At 32.5% G+C, this 13089-nt stretch overlaps 1 protein-coding gene across 1 annotated transcript in view; it reads right to left on the bottom strand.

The window, feature by feature from the left end:
* The window catches only part of LOC115881509 (histone-lysine N-methyltransferase eggless), a 31118-nt gene that overhangs the window by 6569 nt on the left and 11460 nt on the right, over nucleotides 1–13089 (bottom strand). The window contains exons 10-21 of the mRNA XM_030899022.1: nucleotides 11896–12092; nucleotides 11647–11834; nucleotides 7905–8126; nucleotides 7619–7846; nucleotides 5238–5364; nucleotides 4940–5094; nucleotides 3643–3785; nucleotides 3404–3581; nucleotides 2541–2722; nucleotides 2136–2213; nucleotides 1925–2073; nucleotides 1331–1491 (exon numbers count right to left, since the gene is read on the bottom strand). Coding sequence (XP_030754882.1) covers nucleotides 1331–1491; nucleotides 1925–2073; nucleotides 2136–2213; nucleotides 2541–2722; nucleotides 3404–3581; nucleotides 3643–3785; nucleotides 4940–5094; nucleotides 5238–5364; nucleotides 7619–7846; nucleotides 7905–8126; nucleotides 11647–11834; nucleotides 11896–12092 — 2008 coding nt within the window. The remainder of the gene's footprint in view (nucleotides 1–1330; nucleotides 1492–1924; nucleotides 2074–2135; nucleotides 2214–2540; nucleotides 2723–3403; nucleotides 3582–3642; nucleotides 3786–4939; nucleotides 5095–5237; nucleotides 5365–7618; nucleotides 7847–7904; nucleotides 8127–11646; nucleotides 11835–11895; nucleotides 12093–13089) is intronic.

The following is a 13089-nucleotide window of genomic DNA, read 5'->3' as shown; positions in this document are numbered from 1 at the left end:
AGTATATAAGCCGGAGCCATCGACAACTGAGACAGTTTTTGAAATTTGAATATACCGTGTGGAAATTGAAAATCGGACAATTTGGTGAAGGAATCTTATAAATAGTTAGTTTGTTGTGTGTTATAAGTTAGTAATTGTGTATAAAGTGAGAAAATAAATTCGTTAAGTATTTTATCGTGAGTTTAAAATAGTGGACCCACGGAATCCGTAACAGTATTAACATGTTAACAAAAGGTACAAAACTAGTATCGACGTATAGCACACATCAGGTACATATAATATCAGAAAAATAATTATCGAATTCAATAAGAAAACGCTAAAAAGGTGGAGCCGACTGTTTATTTACCTATGAAACGTAACTCCTGGCTCTTTCTTATCGCTGCTGCTTTTACACTTGAAAGCTGAACAACTAATCACCATTGTAATAAAGTTTATACAAAGTTCACTACACACAAACTATTAAAAATCGCTAAAATTGTCGCTGGTGACCAGATGACTCATTGTTTGCCATCAAAAGAATTGCGTCTAAGGTCACAAATTCTGCTGCAGCCCGTATATGGGCGTTACATGTCCTTTATTCTTTAGTCATTGAGTCATAATCTACCCTTAACCTCAATCCTAAGATATTAACATTGAGAACTTAAGGAAATACCGTTCATACTTCTCCAACTTGTCTTAAGTATATTTTAGTATATGCCTGTGCTCATTTGAAACATATTTTTTTAGTTAACCTAACACAACTGTTTTTAGAATTTGGAAAACTAGAGAGATTAATTTTCACAAAGATAACATCCACATGTTTGTCAATAAGCATTAATTATTTCTAGACCAAAAAATATTTAATTTATTAACATTTATGAACCGTCAGATGTAACATATGTCAAATATTATTTCGAAAATTCTTTAAAACCACTATTTTTAAGCATGGGCAAATTTTGTATTTTGCATTATCCCCAAAAATATAAAGTATCCAAGTTAAAATTGATGTATTGAAGCATGAACGCTAGAGTTCGTTAATGGTGATTCATATATTCTTGAGATTAGGACTAATGTTAGTATTAGGGTTAAAACAAGAATAGAAAAATATTTAAATATTGCTTGTCAAGTGAGATAATTTGATTTTGTCAGACAACATTTAAAGTGACAGAAAATAAATTATATTTTTGAATTAAAATGGCAGATGTCTGTCCAACGAGAAGATACGTGACACGTGACAATGACAGTTGTGTCTGTCATCTTAATGCACCGAAAATTATATTTTCTGACAATTTTTGGGATGTCGTCTGTCAAAATCTTCCCAGCTTCCTTGGACCGACTTTATACTACTTACATTTAAGAACCTGCCGATATTACCAGCATTTTTCGCATCCATAATATAAATATTATCTTTTTCGTCTGGACCGAATATCTCGCGAACAGACCCATACCCGGACGTTCTGTCATCAATGTCAGTGTTCGCTTTTGGATTAAAACTAAGCACCTCTCGATCCTCTGTTGAAAAAAAAGAGAAAACATAAAACAAAATATACAGTGACCACCAAAAAATTCGTAGAAAAGGGCATTGTAATATACAGAGGACACTGTATACGACTCTCAGAGCTGCAAGCTCACAGAAAACTTCAGTCTTTTTTTGATTTAAATCATTTTAATAACTTAAGTCATTTTTCGAAAGCCGACTTAACTTAACTTAGAATTTAAGTATTTTTTAAAATAACTTGTGATTTAAATCTTTATTCCGAAATAGAAAAAGATTTAACTCTTTTTAGAAAAGACTTAAGTCATTAAAAAGATTTAATTAAGTCTTTATATAAATGGTTTAAGTCAGATTTTTAGCTTAATGAAAAAGCTGTCTACGTCACTGTCTTCCACGTTAAAATCCAGGCTACGCTGTTACGATTGGTATATATTATAAAATCGTTTTTACCGTCTTCTTCATCGCTAATTGTAACAGTATCGATATCCTTAGCAACACTGTCAACTACGCTCTTAATATCTCTTTCATGTAGTTCTTGCTTCACCTTAACAGGGTCCTCTTTTTTTTCTTCATCATCTTTTCTGCGCCTAAGTCTAGACCTAATATATAGAGATAAAAACACTATATTTTTTATAATTTTAAATATTGTTAAAAACGTTACCTTATTCCATCATCAGCCCCAGTAGCTTTTTGTACAGAAATACTTGGTGTAAAATCATTGTCTTCCATGTAAGTGTTTCTATAAAAATAAAACACACACGTTAAAGCCTCTTCAGTCAAAACTATGTAAATATAGTCTATCCAGCAAGAAAATATACAGTGTTCCCATATAAGGGTACCGGGATCACACACACACAACTAAAAAATACCAGCTATCTCCCTGTTATAATGACAGTTCATTAGCTGGGCAGATTGTGTGATACATTATGAGAAGAATTATAGAAAAAAACCAAAAACTCCCTATTTGTAATTAGAGTTAAGGAATGTAACTGTAAGCGATTTTATGGTTTCATAGAACTTGACAAACAAAACAATATAATTAATTTTAAAAAACGCCTCTTTATACCTTTTTCTAGCTTGATTTGCTTTTTGTATTTTCAATTCTTTCTCTTCAGCGGCATTTGACGCTTTTTCTTTTTCAAAATCTTCATCTTCTACAACGTCCTCTTCGTAATCTTCTTTGTATTTCTCGACAGTTTCAATATAATCCAACTCAGCAAAATACTCATCCCCATATTGCATTCCATCCTAAATGATTAAACTATCTAAATTTTTATTTTTTATTGAATTGATTATTTATTCTATCCCAATTGTATCTAAATTTCATAATAAAATAATCGCTTTAATCATTTCAATCTAAATTAAACCCTTGTATATGAATTTAAGTAGCTCAACCTAAGACGTTTATGGATGTAAAGCACCAGATGGCGGGGCGTATTTCACGGTCTTTTACTACAGAAAAATATTTTTTGTTACTCTGAATTTTGAAGCGACCAATAAAAACAGAGAAAATAAAATCGATAATTTTCGGACTGTGCCAATTGGTTACTAATCGACCAGATACTTTTTATCTTTAGATATGCTATAAAAGCTGGTAATTATACAATTCGACCATTGTAAATACCCGACAAATTCCGCAAGGCCGACGAAGCCGATGTTTCTCACTGATAAGAAAAAAAAATGTTTGTTTATATAATTTTCGAGATATTTTTTCTTTCTGAATGCATATTTTTAATATAATTCTTAATCAGCTGATCACTATTAAAGTTAAAGGAAAATAACGAAAATAATCGATATTTTTGACTCCGCCCCGAAAGGTTCACGATTTGTCCTCCAGTTGGCAGCACATTTTGTCTAGTCGGTTGAGCAACTTTAAGAATATATAAACAAAGATTAAACCAAGATATTCTTTGATTAAACTAAAAATACCTCATTGGCCATATGTTCAGTCAGCAATGTACCAGCGTAGATGCATATGAATGATCCCTGCGGAATGTCATTCAAACACCTTATGCCCCATCCTTTGTTTGGCGTTTTGAAAACTTGAAGTTTTAAAGACAACGGATTCTGCGCTACCCTGTTCAGACATGTCTGAGTGCATTTACACCTGTAATAATACAAATATATGTAAATCTTGTTAATATATATTAGTTCGTATTTCTTTTTACTTTGAATTACACTCGTATATTCCGGTTATGACTTGTTCTTGCAATCTCCTGTATATATAACCGACGGAAATAGGATCCACATCTTTTCCCAAATATTTAAGACCTTCCAGGGTTAGTTTCCAACATGAACACTTCAGTTTATCCTTTGAAAAAATGAAAATATATTAAAATGCTTAAATAATATACTAAAAAACCGAACAAAGTTGCAAACACGTAATCAATGTAAACATAAAGTCTGTCCAACAAGCCTGTAAATTTAAATGACAGACAAGAACTGTCACTGTCAAGTATTCTTTCTACATAGAGAGAATACACGACAGTGACATATTGTATCTGTTATTTTAATTCATGGATAAATAGTATTTTCTCTCACTTTTTTAATGTCCTCTGCCGCAATCTTGCCTGACTTATTGAACAGACTTTTACAAATATATTAAGGGTGTATTCCGTTGCTTACCTTGGTTATGTTCCGTTTTTATCGGTTTCCTGAAAGTTTTCTTATTACGTAACACGGTTCCTGACAAAATTCGGTTATAACTGTCACCAAACTAATCAGCGCGAGAAGGCTTTTTGTCTGGTTTCGTTTGTCAATCAATGTCATTTATGTGACAGAAATCAAGCAAATATTGGAAGTTGGAGTGAAATTCTCATTTAATTTGTAAAATTTGTAATAATATTTTGTATTTACATCCTAAAACAATGGAGGTAGGCAGAAAAGGTAAATAAATTTCATTAACTAAATAGAATGACTGTTTAGGACCATTTAAACTTATCATGTAGCCATTGTTTTTTAAAGTCAGGAATATTTAAAGAAAACATGAAAAACAAGACAAGTAATCGTGAATGTTTTGTAAGCTATAAAAATATAAATATTGATTAGATTTGTTTATTTTTGATCTGTTTTAATATTGGACCTGCAAATCTTCACTTCTATCAATCTCAACGAGTTTAACAGTTTATTAATAAAGTACTTTTCAATATTAAACTGCATTAAAAAGAAGAAGCAAACGTAAAAGCAGAGAATAGGTACATTAAAAATGCATAAAAGATAAATGTTATGATAGAGGTATTGAAATTTAGACAACGTCAACATTTGACGTTTCCAGTATTTTACCAAACCGTTCCGTATCAAACCGATGTTTTTCAGGAACCGCTCTTTACCGTAGTTTACCGGTCTGGTTCGCCTGGTTTTGCAACGGAATACAGCCTAAATATTTCATTGACAGATGTCATTACAACTGTCACTGTCAAACATGAATGACATGTGTGCAACTGTTTCATATTTACTCTGACTTACCACGCAATCGTCATCGCAATCGCAACCACATAAGAAGTCTGAATCAAGGTTCATGTGGACGCCTTCCATAGGAACTCTTTTGATTGAATAGTTACAGAAATCGAGCATGTCGTTATTCATACCGTTTATAACCGGAATAGGAACTTGCTCTAGACCTATATAAAAACAAATATTTTAATTTTAAAAACATTTTTTACCAACCTATTAATATTTTTTTGTAAAACCGAAAAGTTGTATTTTAGTCTTATTATGAAGAATAAAGCTTCTGTAAAATGTGTAAATGACGATGAATACTGACCTTTAGATAAATCTTTTGGATCTGGAGCACATTCGACACTGAACTCGGCCAAACATCGAACCATGTGATTGAAATCAAACAAATCAACTGTCATTTCACTCTCAGTTATCCTCAAATAATAGTGGATCTGAAAACAAATAACAATAAACAAATAACAACCAAACAAATAACAACCAAACAAATAACAAAATATCAAAATATAGCACAATACCTAGCTATACAGAGGTGACAGTAAGTAAACATGTATAGAATTTTATTGAACAATTTTTTTATACTAAGAAAACTTATTGAGGTTGAGCTAGCGCTTTGAATAAAAAATATTAAGGAAGGAGTATAATACCACAGATTATAATCTTTGTTTTTTCTTTATTATTTTTCGTGGTTCCAATTTTCGGAATCGGGCACTAGTTAGGTTACTAGTTTGCGCACATAGTACGCCCACTTATTGCCTCTAAAATTGTGCACAGCGCCTGACCGGCACAGTTATTAGAGAGATATCGGAAAGCCGAATAGCGTCATCCAGTATTTATGCGTACCGCCTGACGTAATTTGCGGATTAATTACATCAAGCGCTCTTTCTAAATAACATCTGATAACGTTTAAAAATTGCTTAAATGGGCATGTGCGGGTATTTGACATTTTGACAACCGGAGCCGGCCGGCGAGATCTTTTATTTTAGGTTATGTTTGAATTGTTTTGAATTATTGCTTTAGTTTTATTAGGTAATTTAATATTTAAGTAGCTGGGATTAGTTTTAATTAAATAAATATGGCCCAAAATATGGATTCCACCTCTTCCAATACTAAAGAACCTATAAAGAGTCTTAGGTTTACAGCAGATGACGATTTAGCCCTTCTAAGAGAATTTGTTACTTGTTGCCCTAAACCCACTGGCAGACGTTGAACAATAAAGCACTGGAAATAAGCACTTTAGCCCTTTAGTTTTAAAATACCTAGTAAACAAAACAATTTCAAAGTTTTAAATTCATAGTTAGGTTAAGTTTAAATAGCGGACGCGACGCGATCAGAATTCTTTCCGATCCGATAACTATATATAAATGAAGATAGTTAATACCACCTCACGTAAAGAAATAACACTTGGCCTTATTAACGTCCATGCACGTTATTCGGTTTAACGATATCTCTCTATTACGCTGTTTATTGTTATTTTACGCGAGTTTATTTTTGCGCACAGGAAATTTGAGTCGTTTGCACATCGTCATAAAAAACAATTTTCGTACCACGAATTAGGGACAAGATTTTTATCTGTATACCTATAGGATACCTAATCTGTGATAATACTATCCATGTATTCATGCATGGTCGAGAGAAAGAGGACTTTAGGGTGGGAATACTTGACAGTTGAATTTGATTTGAAATTTTGTGGATTTGTCAGTCTTTACTGAGCTTATTTTATGTTATTTACTATTTATTCTATTACTGATAGTTGCTTAGAAATAGTAAATTTAGAAGGATTTTTTTTGTGACAGAGCTTAAATTAACAGTGACACTATTGCGATTTATCGAAAAAGACTGTAAAATAGTTGGTTGTGTAGCGTGCAGTAGATCACGGTCAAAAATCGAGGGAAATAATGGAATAACTTTTCGCTAGTAAGTGACTATAGAATATACATACGTGTAGTAAACGGATCATTTATGAAATTCGCTTAAAATTAACTAATTATATATTTTTCTTGCATTTTTGTTTTTATTTATTACTTGTCAAACATTAGAGGTCAAAGAATTTAGATACGTCAATTTGACTTACCTGCTTCAGTAGCGTATCCATGTTTGTGTTAATAAATAATTATTATAACTTATCTATTTTATCTGATTCTATATTTTTATAACAATTTTAATAACTACCAACATTTATTGACAACGTAAAATAAAACAACAAATTATTGAGTCTACCCCACATCATATTTTTACACGTTTTGAATAAAATTAGAACGGCACTGATAAACCGGAATTTAAGTCGGCCATTTTAGAGTTCCGTCGTAGTCGATCTAAGATTTTTGGTATGCCCCTTCCTTAATCTTTTTATTCAAAGGTCTATCCAGAGAATCATCATATAATTTCGACAGGCAACTTCAAAACTATGACAAGAAAACAATCTATCTTAAATTATAAAGACAGACAACTGTCACTGTCATAGTTTTTTATGTTGACAAAATATACATACACACACTTCTTGGAATGGAGTTCAGTATAATCTAAATCCCACTCAAATATACTTTTCTAGCAGGAGAAACATAATTTCGACAGACAAAATCCAAATGTCAGAAATATCTATCTAGTTTTAATTTAAAAAAAAAAAACAGACAATTAATTGTCTTTTTTTGGCTTTGGCAAAATATACACATAACCTATTACATTTACCTCACTAATATCTCTGATCATTCTTCCACAAGGGGCCTTATATATAATAACCTTCCTACCCCTATCCTTCAACGTCATTCTAGCCCAGCCGCACAACAAAGGCTTGGACAGCGGATTATGACCCTTAAGTTTGACGAAATTGTGAGTAAGGTAGATTTTACATTGAGGTCCGCATTCGTGTTGTCTATATTCTCTCTTGATAACTTGCTGATCTCTTGGAGTAAAGTACTATAACAGAAGGAGAATAAAAGTTACCGTGTAATTGCCGGGTTTAAACGAATTTTACCATGATTTTACTAGTTGGTCCTGTAATATTGGCTGGGGTGTTGTTAATTGGGGGCAAAAAGGGATGAATTGGAGCAGGTTGATTGGATGTATTTGGTCTTGTCGTGCTTTTTCTAGCGACCGCTCTAGCCACGCTTTTGGGAGCTTCTTCCTCTTTGGATTCTGCTGGTGGTTGTACAAAGTCGTTATTTCTTGTATACTGTACCACAGAAGCGGACTCATTCTAGAAAGATTGCATACATACAAAATATTATCTTTTCAATTTTATATACTGTTTTAAATACACTTGAGGAATATTTCTTGCTCAATTTGGCAACACTGTCTTTGACAGAGAAATACATAGACCAGTGTCACAAATTACCTATAACAGATGCGAAAGAACACCGAATTACGCGTTCAGGTTTCTGTGACCTTCAGAAAGAGTTCATAGACAATCCGCATCAATGTATAGTTTGGGTGAAAATAATCTGCACCAATATGTTATCGAGGCATACAAAAAGGTCCACAGACTTCGAGACATACGAAAAATCAAGTCCATTTAGCGTGTGTCGCAATTTTCACACCTTAAAAACTTAGTTTTTTATAGCTATAGCAACTGCAGCGACTATGAAAAAAGCTGTGTGATTTTTCATAGAAAATAAGGGCACCTGTAATTCATTTGAGAATGTTATAAATCGCTAAAAGAGGTTTCAAATCTCTTGGATTTCTATTAATATTAAATAAATTTTATTAAAAATTGCACTAAAATTGTTAGTATCATTAAAAACAATTCAAATTCAAAAATTGTATCAGTCACCTTTAAGTGCATTTAAGGTGAATATTAAAGTAAATATAAATACAGCTCATTCTAAGCTCTACTTATCTTTAAGAAAAATTTAAATCATTGTTGCAATTGGGCCTTAATGCCATTTCGAATGAACAATAGTATTAATAATGTACATTATAATAATAATAAATTTTATATCATAGTGTGTATTAAATTAAAACTACTAAAACACTTTTAAATTGGTATTATATTAACAACTCTTGTTTTTTAATCCAAAAAAAAGTTACCAATTTTCTCAATCAAAATATTTGTGGTTCTGAAAAGGACCTTCGTTTTCCCATGTTCGTCAAGGTAGGTAATGGGTAAACGGTAAAAAAACAGGATAATGAAATTTAAAAAATTACAAAAATTGTTCAAAAGTGCCTCCCTCTTGCATTAAACAATAACCCAAACGATCATAAAATCCCCTCCTCACATTGGATAACATATCAGGGGTGACAGTGTCAAAGGCATTAAATATTTTCTGCCTTAACTGCTCCAAGTTTTGAATTTCTTCATGGCCGTAAATTTTAGATTTTATGTACCCCCATAAAAAGAAATCATTCACCGAGAAGTCAGGTGAAATTAAACCTCAGTCTAAACAAAACTGTCGTTTTTGAAAATTTGTCAAAATTTGGACACACGCTAAATGGACTTGATTTTCCTATATCTCGAAGTCTGTGGACTTTTCTGTATAATCTCACAGTAATTTAATAGATTGCTCGTCATATTATATCAGCTCGTAGGAGATTAGGAAAAAAAAAAGATATTTATAGTATAAAAAATTTATTTATTTAACAAAATTGGTTCTATCGGACTTTTTTAGACTCTATAAATCTTTATTTTTTGTAAACTTTAATGCATAAAATATTTTAAATCTAATAAATAATTTAATGATGTAAATAAGAGGAAATTTCTCACATGGGTGGTCAAATTCTATAGTTTTCATTATATCAAACAGCCTCTGAATGTTTTCTTCAGTGCAAAACTCATCAAAATTTAATATAAATAATTTTTCCAGCCTGTAAATAAAATGAACAAATTTTTCCACTTTCATGATCAAAGGCTTTTAAATGGGTAAATAATTTCGAGTTATCCAGAGATTCGGATTCTTTTGCAAATTTTAGACAAATATCACATTGATGTATTTGAAGACCCTTTTTAATGATGTAGTCAAACATAATTAAAGGCATTTTGAGTTGAAAACATTTCTCAGAGGCTGTTTGATATAATGAAAACTATAAAATTTGACCACCCATGTGAGAAATTTCCTCTTATTTACATCATTAAATGATTTATTAGATTGAAAATATTTGATGTATTAAAGTTTACAAATAAAGATTTATATAGTCGAAAAAAGTCCGATAGAACCAACAGAAAGGTAACTATTTTGTCACATTTTTAATTAAATTTTGTTAAATAAATTAATTTTTTATACTATAAATATCTTTTTTTTCCTTATAAATAAACACATTTGCATCCCATTTTAAATAAGATATACAAATTACCAAAACTTAGAAATAACAGTTCAAAACTTCAACAAAAATCCTACACGCGTATTTAAAAAGAAACATATAAAAACGCACTATGTCATTCCAGCAAGCGAATACGACACAGCTTAGGTTTCCGGACTAAACGACTGGTGTATTTACACTACTCAATAGGCGTGTCGGGTTTGCCGAGCGGTTTCCGATGCAGTCGCTTTCTTTCGCATCTGTTATAGGTAATTTGTGCCAGTGTGTTTACATGCATCCGTCGCACGTCAAGCTATGTTTCGCTTGACAAAAACCGAAATTACAAATATTTTTTTTCGTATATTCATCCACTCACTGTTGTTCTTATAAGATCTGTGGACCTAATTTTAAATATTGTAATTTTTTCCAAGCAACTTTAACGGTGCAAGCGCTACCGAAAGTTGATGAAGTCCGCATTTTCTGGGAAGAGCGTTAGCCTTGCACAAACATGGAGCGCAAAAGAGTGTCATTTACACCCAGCACACAGCTATTTGAGAATTATCATTATGCACAATATAGCTACAGACATGTAGTACAATTAAATAACATCAATATAATGAATTTGAACTGTTTTGTATGTAGACAAGATATATTTTAAACACACTATGTTGGGTTCATTTTTTTTATAATTTTGTTTTCATAATGGGTTATAATTCCACGGAGCTCCGCTTTTAATTTAATAAATTAAAATCACTAATGTATGTTGATACAGATATAAAAAAATCAGGCTTTGCCAAATCTGCCCTTTTTTAAAATAGCCCTTTATTTGCAGGGAGTTGTACTGATTTCTATACCAGTCCTGCAATATCAGTTTTTTTTTAGTTTTAAGAAGACAAATATTGTAAATTATGAATTTCTAAATTCATTACAAGCTTTTTTTCATATATTATTGACAGAAGAAATAAATTCAAATCGCTGTGCTAGGTGTAAATGACACTCTTTTGCGCTCTACGAAAGATGCGAACTGCATCAATTTTCGGTAACGCTTGCACTACTCTAGTTGAATGGAAAAATTTATAATATTTAAAATTAGCCCTACAAATGTAATAAGAAAAACAATGTGTATAAACATACGAAAAAAATTAATCTGGATTTTTGTCAACCTAAACGTGTGTGCGTCGTGTATTGTTGATTTTATGCAATTTTATTGGTTTATTTGAAAAATGACAGCCCTTACTTAAATATGATTGAAGTGACGGAACGACGTATGACGCATTACGTTTGCATATAAACTCACCTCAATAGGTATTGGAAAATGTGACACTTTAACAACAGCAAAAATATGACGTTAATCTAAAATATATAATATAGAGGAGCTTTCAAAATTATTAATTTTGTTGATCTTCCGAGATTTTCCAAAAAATAAGATTCCGCATAATAAAATAACTTATATAAAGAAAAGTGTAGAAATGGCAGATTCTTACTATGCCAATGCCTGCTTTCCTTTGCGGTCTCATTCCAGTATGCCTATTCACAGCGGCTTGTTCCTCTCTAAACATTGGACTCAGTCTAGTCGACCCTCTGTATATCCATTCCCATCTGTTCAAGGCATCGAAGAACACATGAACCAACGAGCAGTCGATTGCTTTTATGCTGCAAGGCCACCATTTACCTAATATTTCGTTAAATGTTCAAGTTAAAAATTGTAAAAAATATATTTGTTCAGTGTTTACCGTTATACTCAACCCTGACAGTTTGATTAGGAGTCATTTTTACCATAGGCCTGTCTTGGCTTTCGAGATATTTCTTTATGAAGGGCCTAGAATCTTCGGGCATGTCTTCCCATACGTTTTGGCTAGAGTCTAGCACTAGGTGTATACCGAAGTGTGGAACATATTGGGCGTAACCAATGTCAAAGAAGATCAAATATCTAAAAAATGATACTTTTTCTGTAGTAACTAGGTATGTGATGTGGCATTTTTTACAAGAGACAAAAAATAAAGTAAATACTAAAAGGACTATTTTATGAAAGAAAAAATTGTGTGTGCACTAGGTGCGCATATTTGAAGTGAAACTTCTTATTAACAGCTATTAAAATGAGGATTCTGTAGTCTATTTTTGTTTAAATGTTTTGTTCATGTTGGGGATTTATTTTTAAATTAATGTTAACCCTTAGGCAACCAGTATTAAAAACGATGGAGAAAGTAGTGGACAACCATATTAGAGTAAATCATCTATAGGTTAAACCACTGCACGATAGTCAGCATGCATATAGAGCGGGCAGATCCACAGAAACTGCTCTGTACCAGTTAATAACTGAGCTAATACAGGCAAGCCTGGATAGCAAAGAAATAGCACTTTGTGCCTTCTTGGACATTGCAGGGGCGTTTGACAATATACATCACATGGTGGTCAAGCGATCTCTTGAAACAAGAGGGATGAACAGTACGATAATTCACTGGTTTTGGGAAATGCTCTCAACACGAACAGCAGAGGCTGAGATAGGTACCAAAACTGTAGTTGTTAAAACAACGCAAGGAACTCCACAAGGTGGACTGACCTCCCCCCTACTGTGGAGCTTGGTAGTGGATGAATTACTGGAAGAATTAACTCTAGCGGGAATACACTGCATAGGGTATGCAGAGGACATAGTCATCATTGCACGGCGGAAACATGAAGGCAACCTGTGTGATATTATCCAAAGGGGACTCCGCATCGCTGAGAGATGGTGCAGGACTGTCGGGCTGAGTATTAACTCAGATAAAACCGCAGCAGTGCCATTCACCAGAAAGCGAAGTTTGAAAAACTTGAAAAGAATCCATCTAGATGGAAAGGAAATACTGCCATCACAGGAAGTGAAATATCTGGGAATAAGCCTGGATAGTAAACTTCTCTGGAACAGGCATATTAAGAACATTACCAGCAAA

The sequence above is a fragment of the Sitophilus oryzae genome, unplaced genomic scaffold (genome assembly GCF_002938485.1).
Source record: "Sitophilus oryzae breed Bouriz unplaced genomic scaffold, Soryzae_2.0 scaffold_172_pilon_pilon, whole genome shotgun sequence".
Taxonomy (NCBI): domain Eukaryota; kingdom Metazoa; phylum Arthropoda; class Insecta; order Coleoptera; family Curculionidae; genus Sitophilus; species Sitophilus oryzae.
The sequence above is the reverse complement of the archived record's forward strand: the minus strand, read 5'-3'. Positions and strand labels throughout refer to the sequence as shown.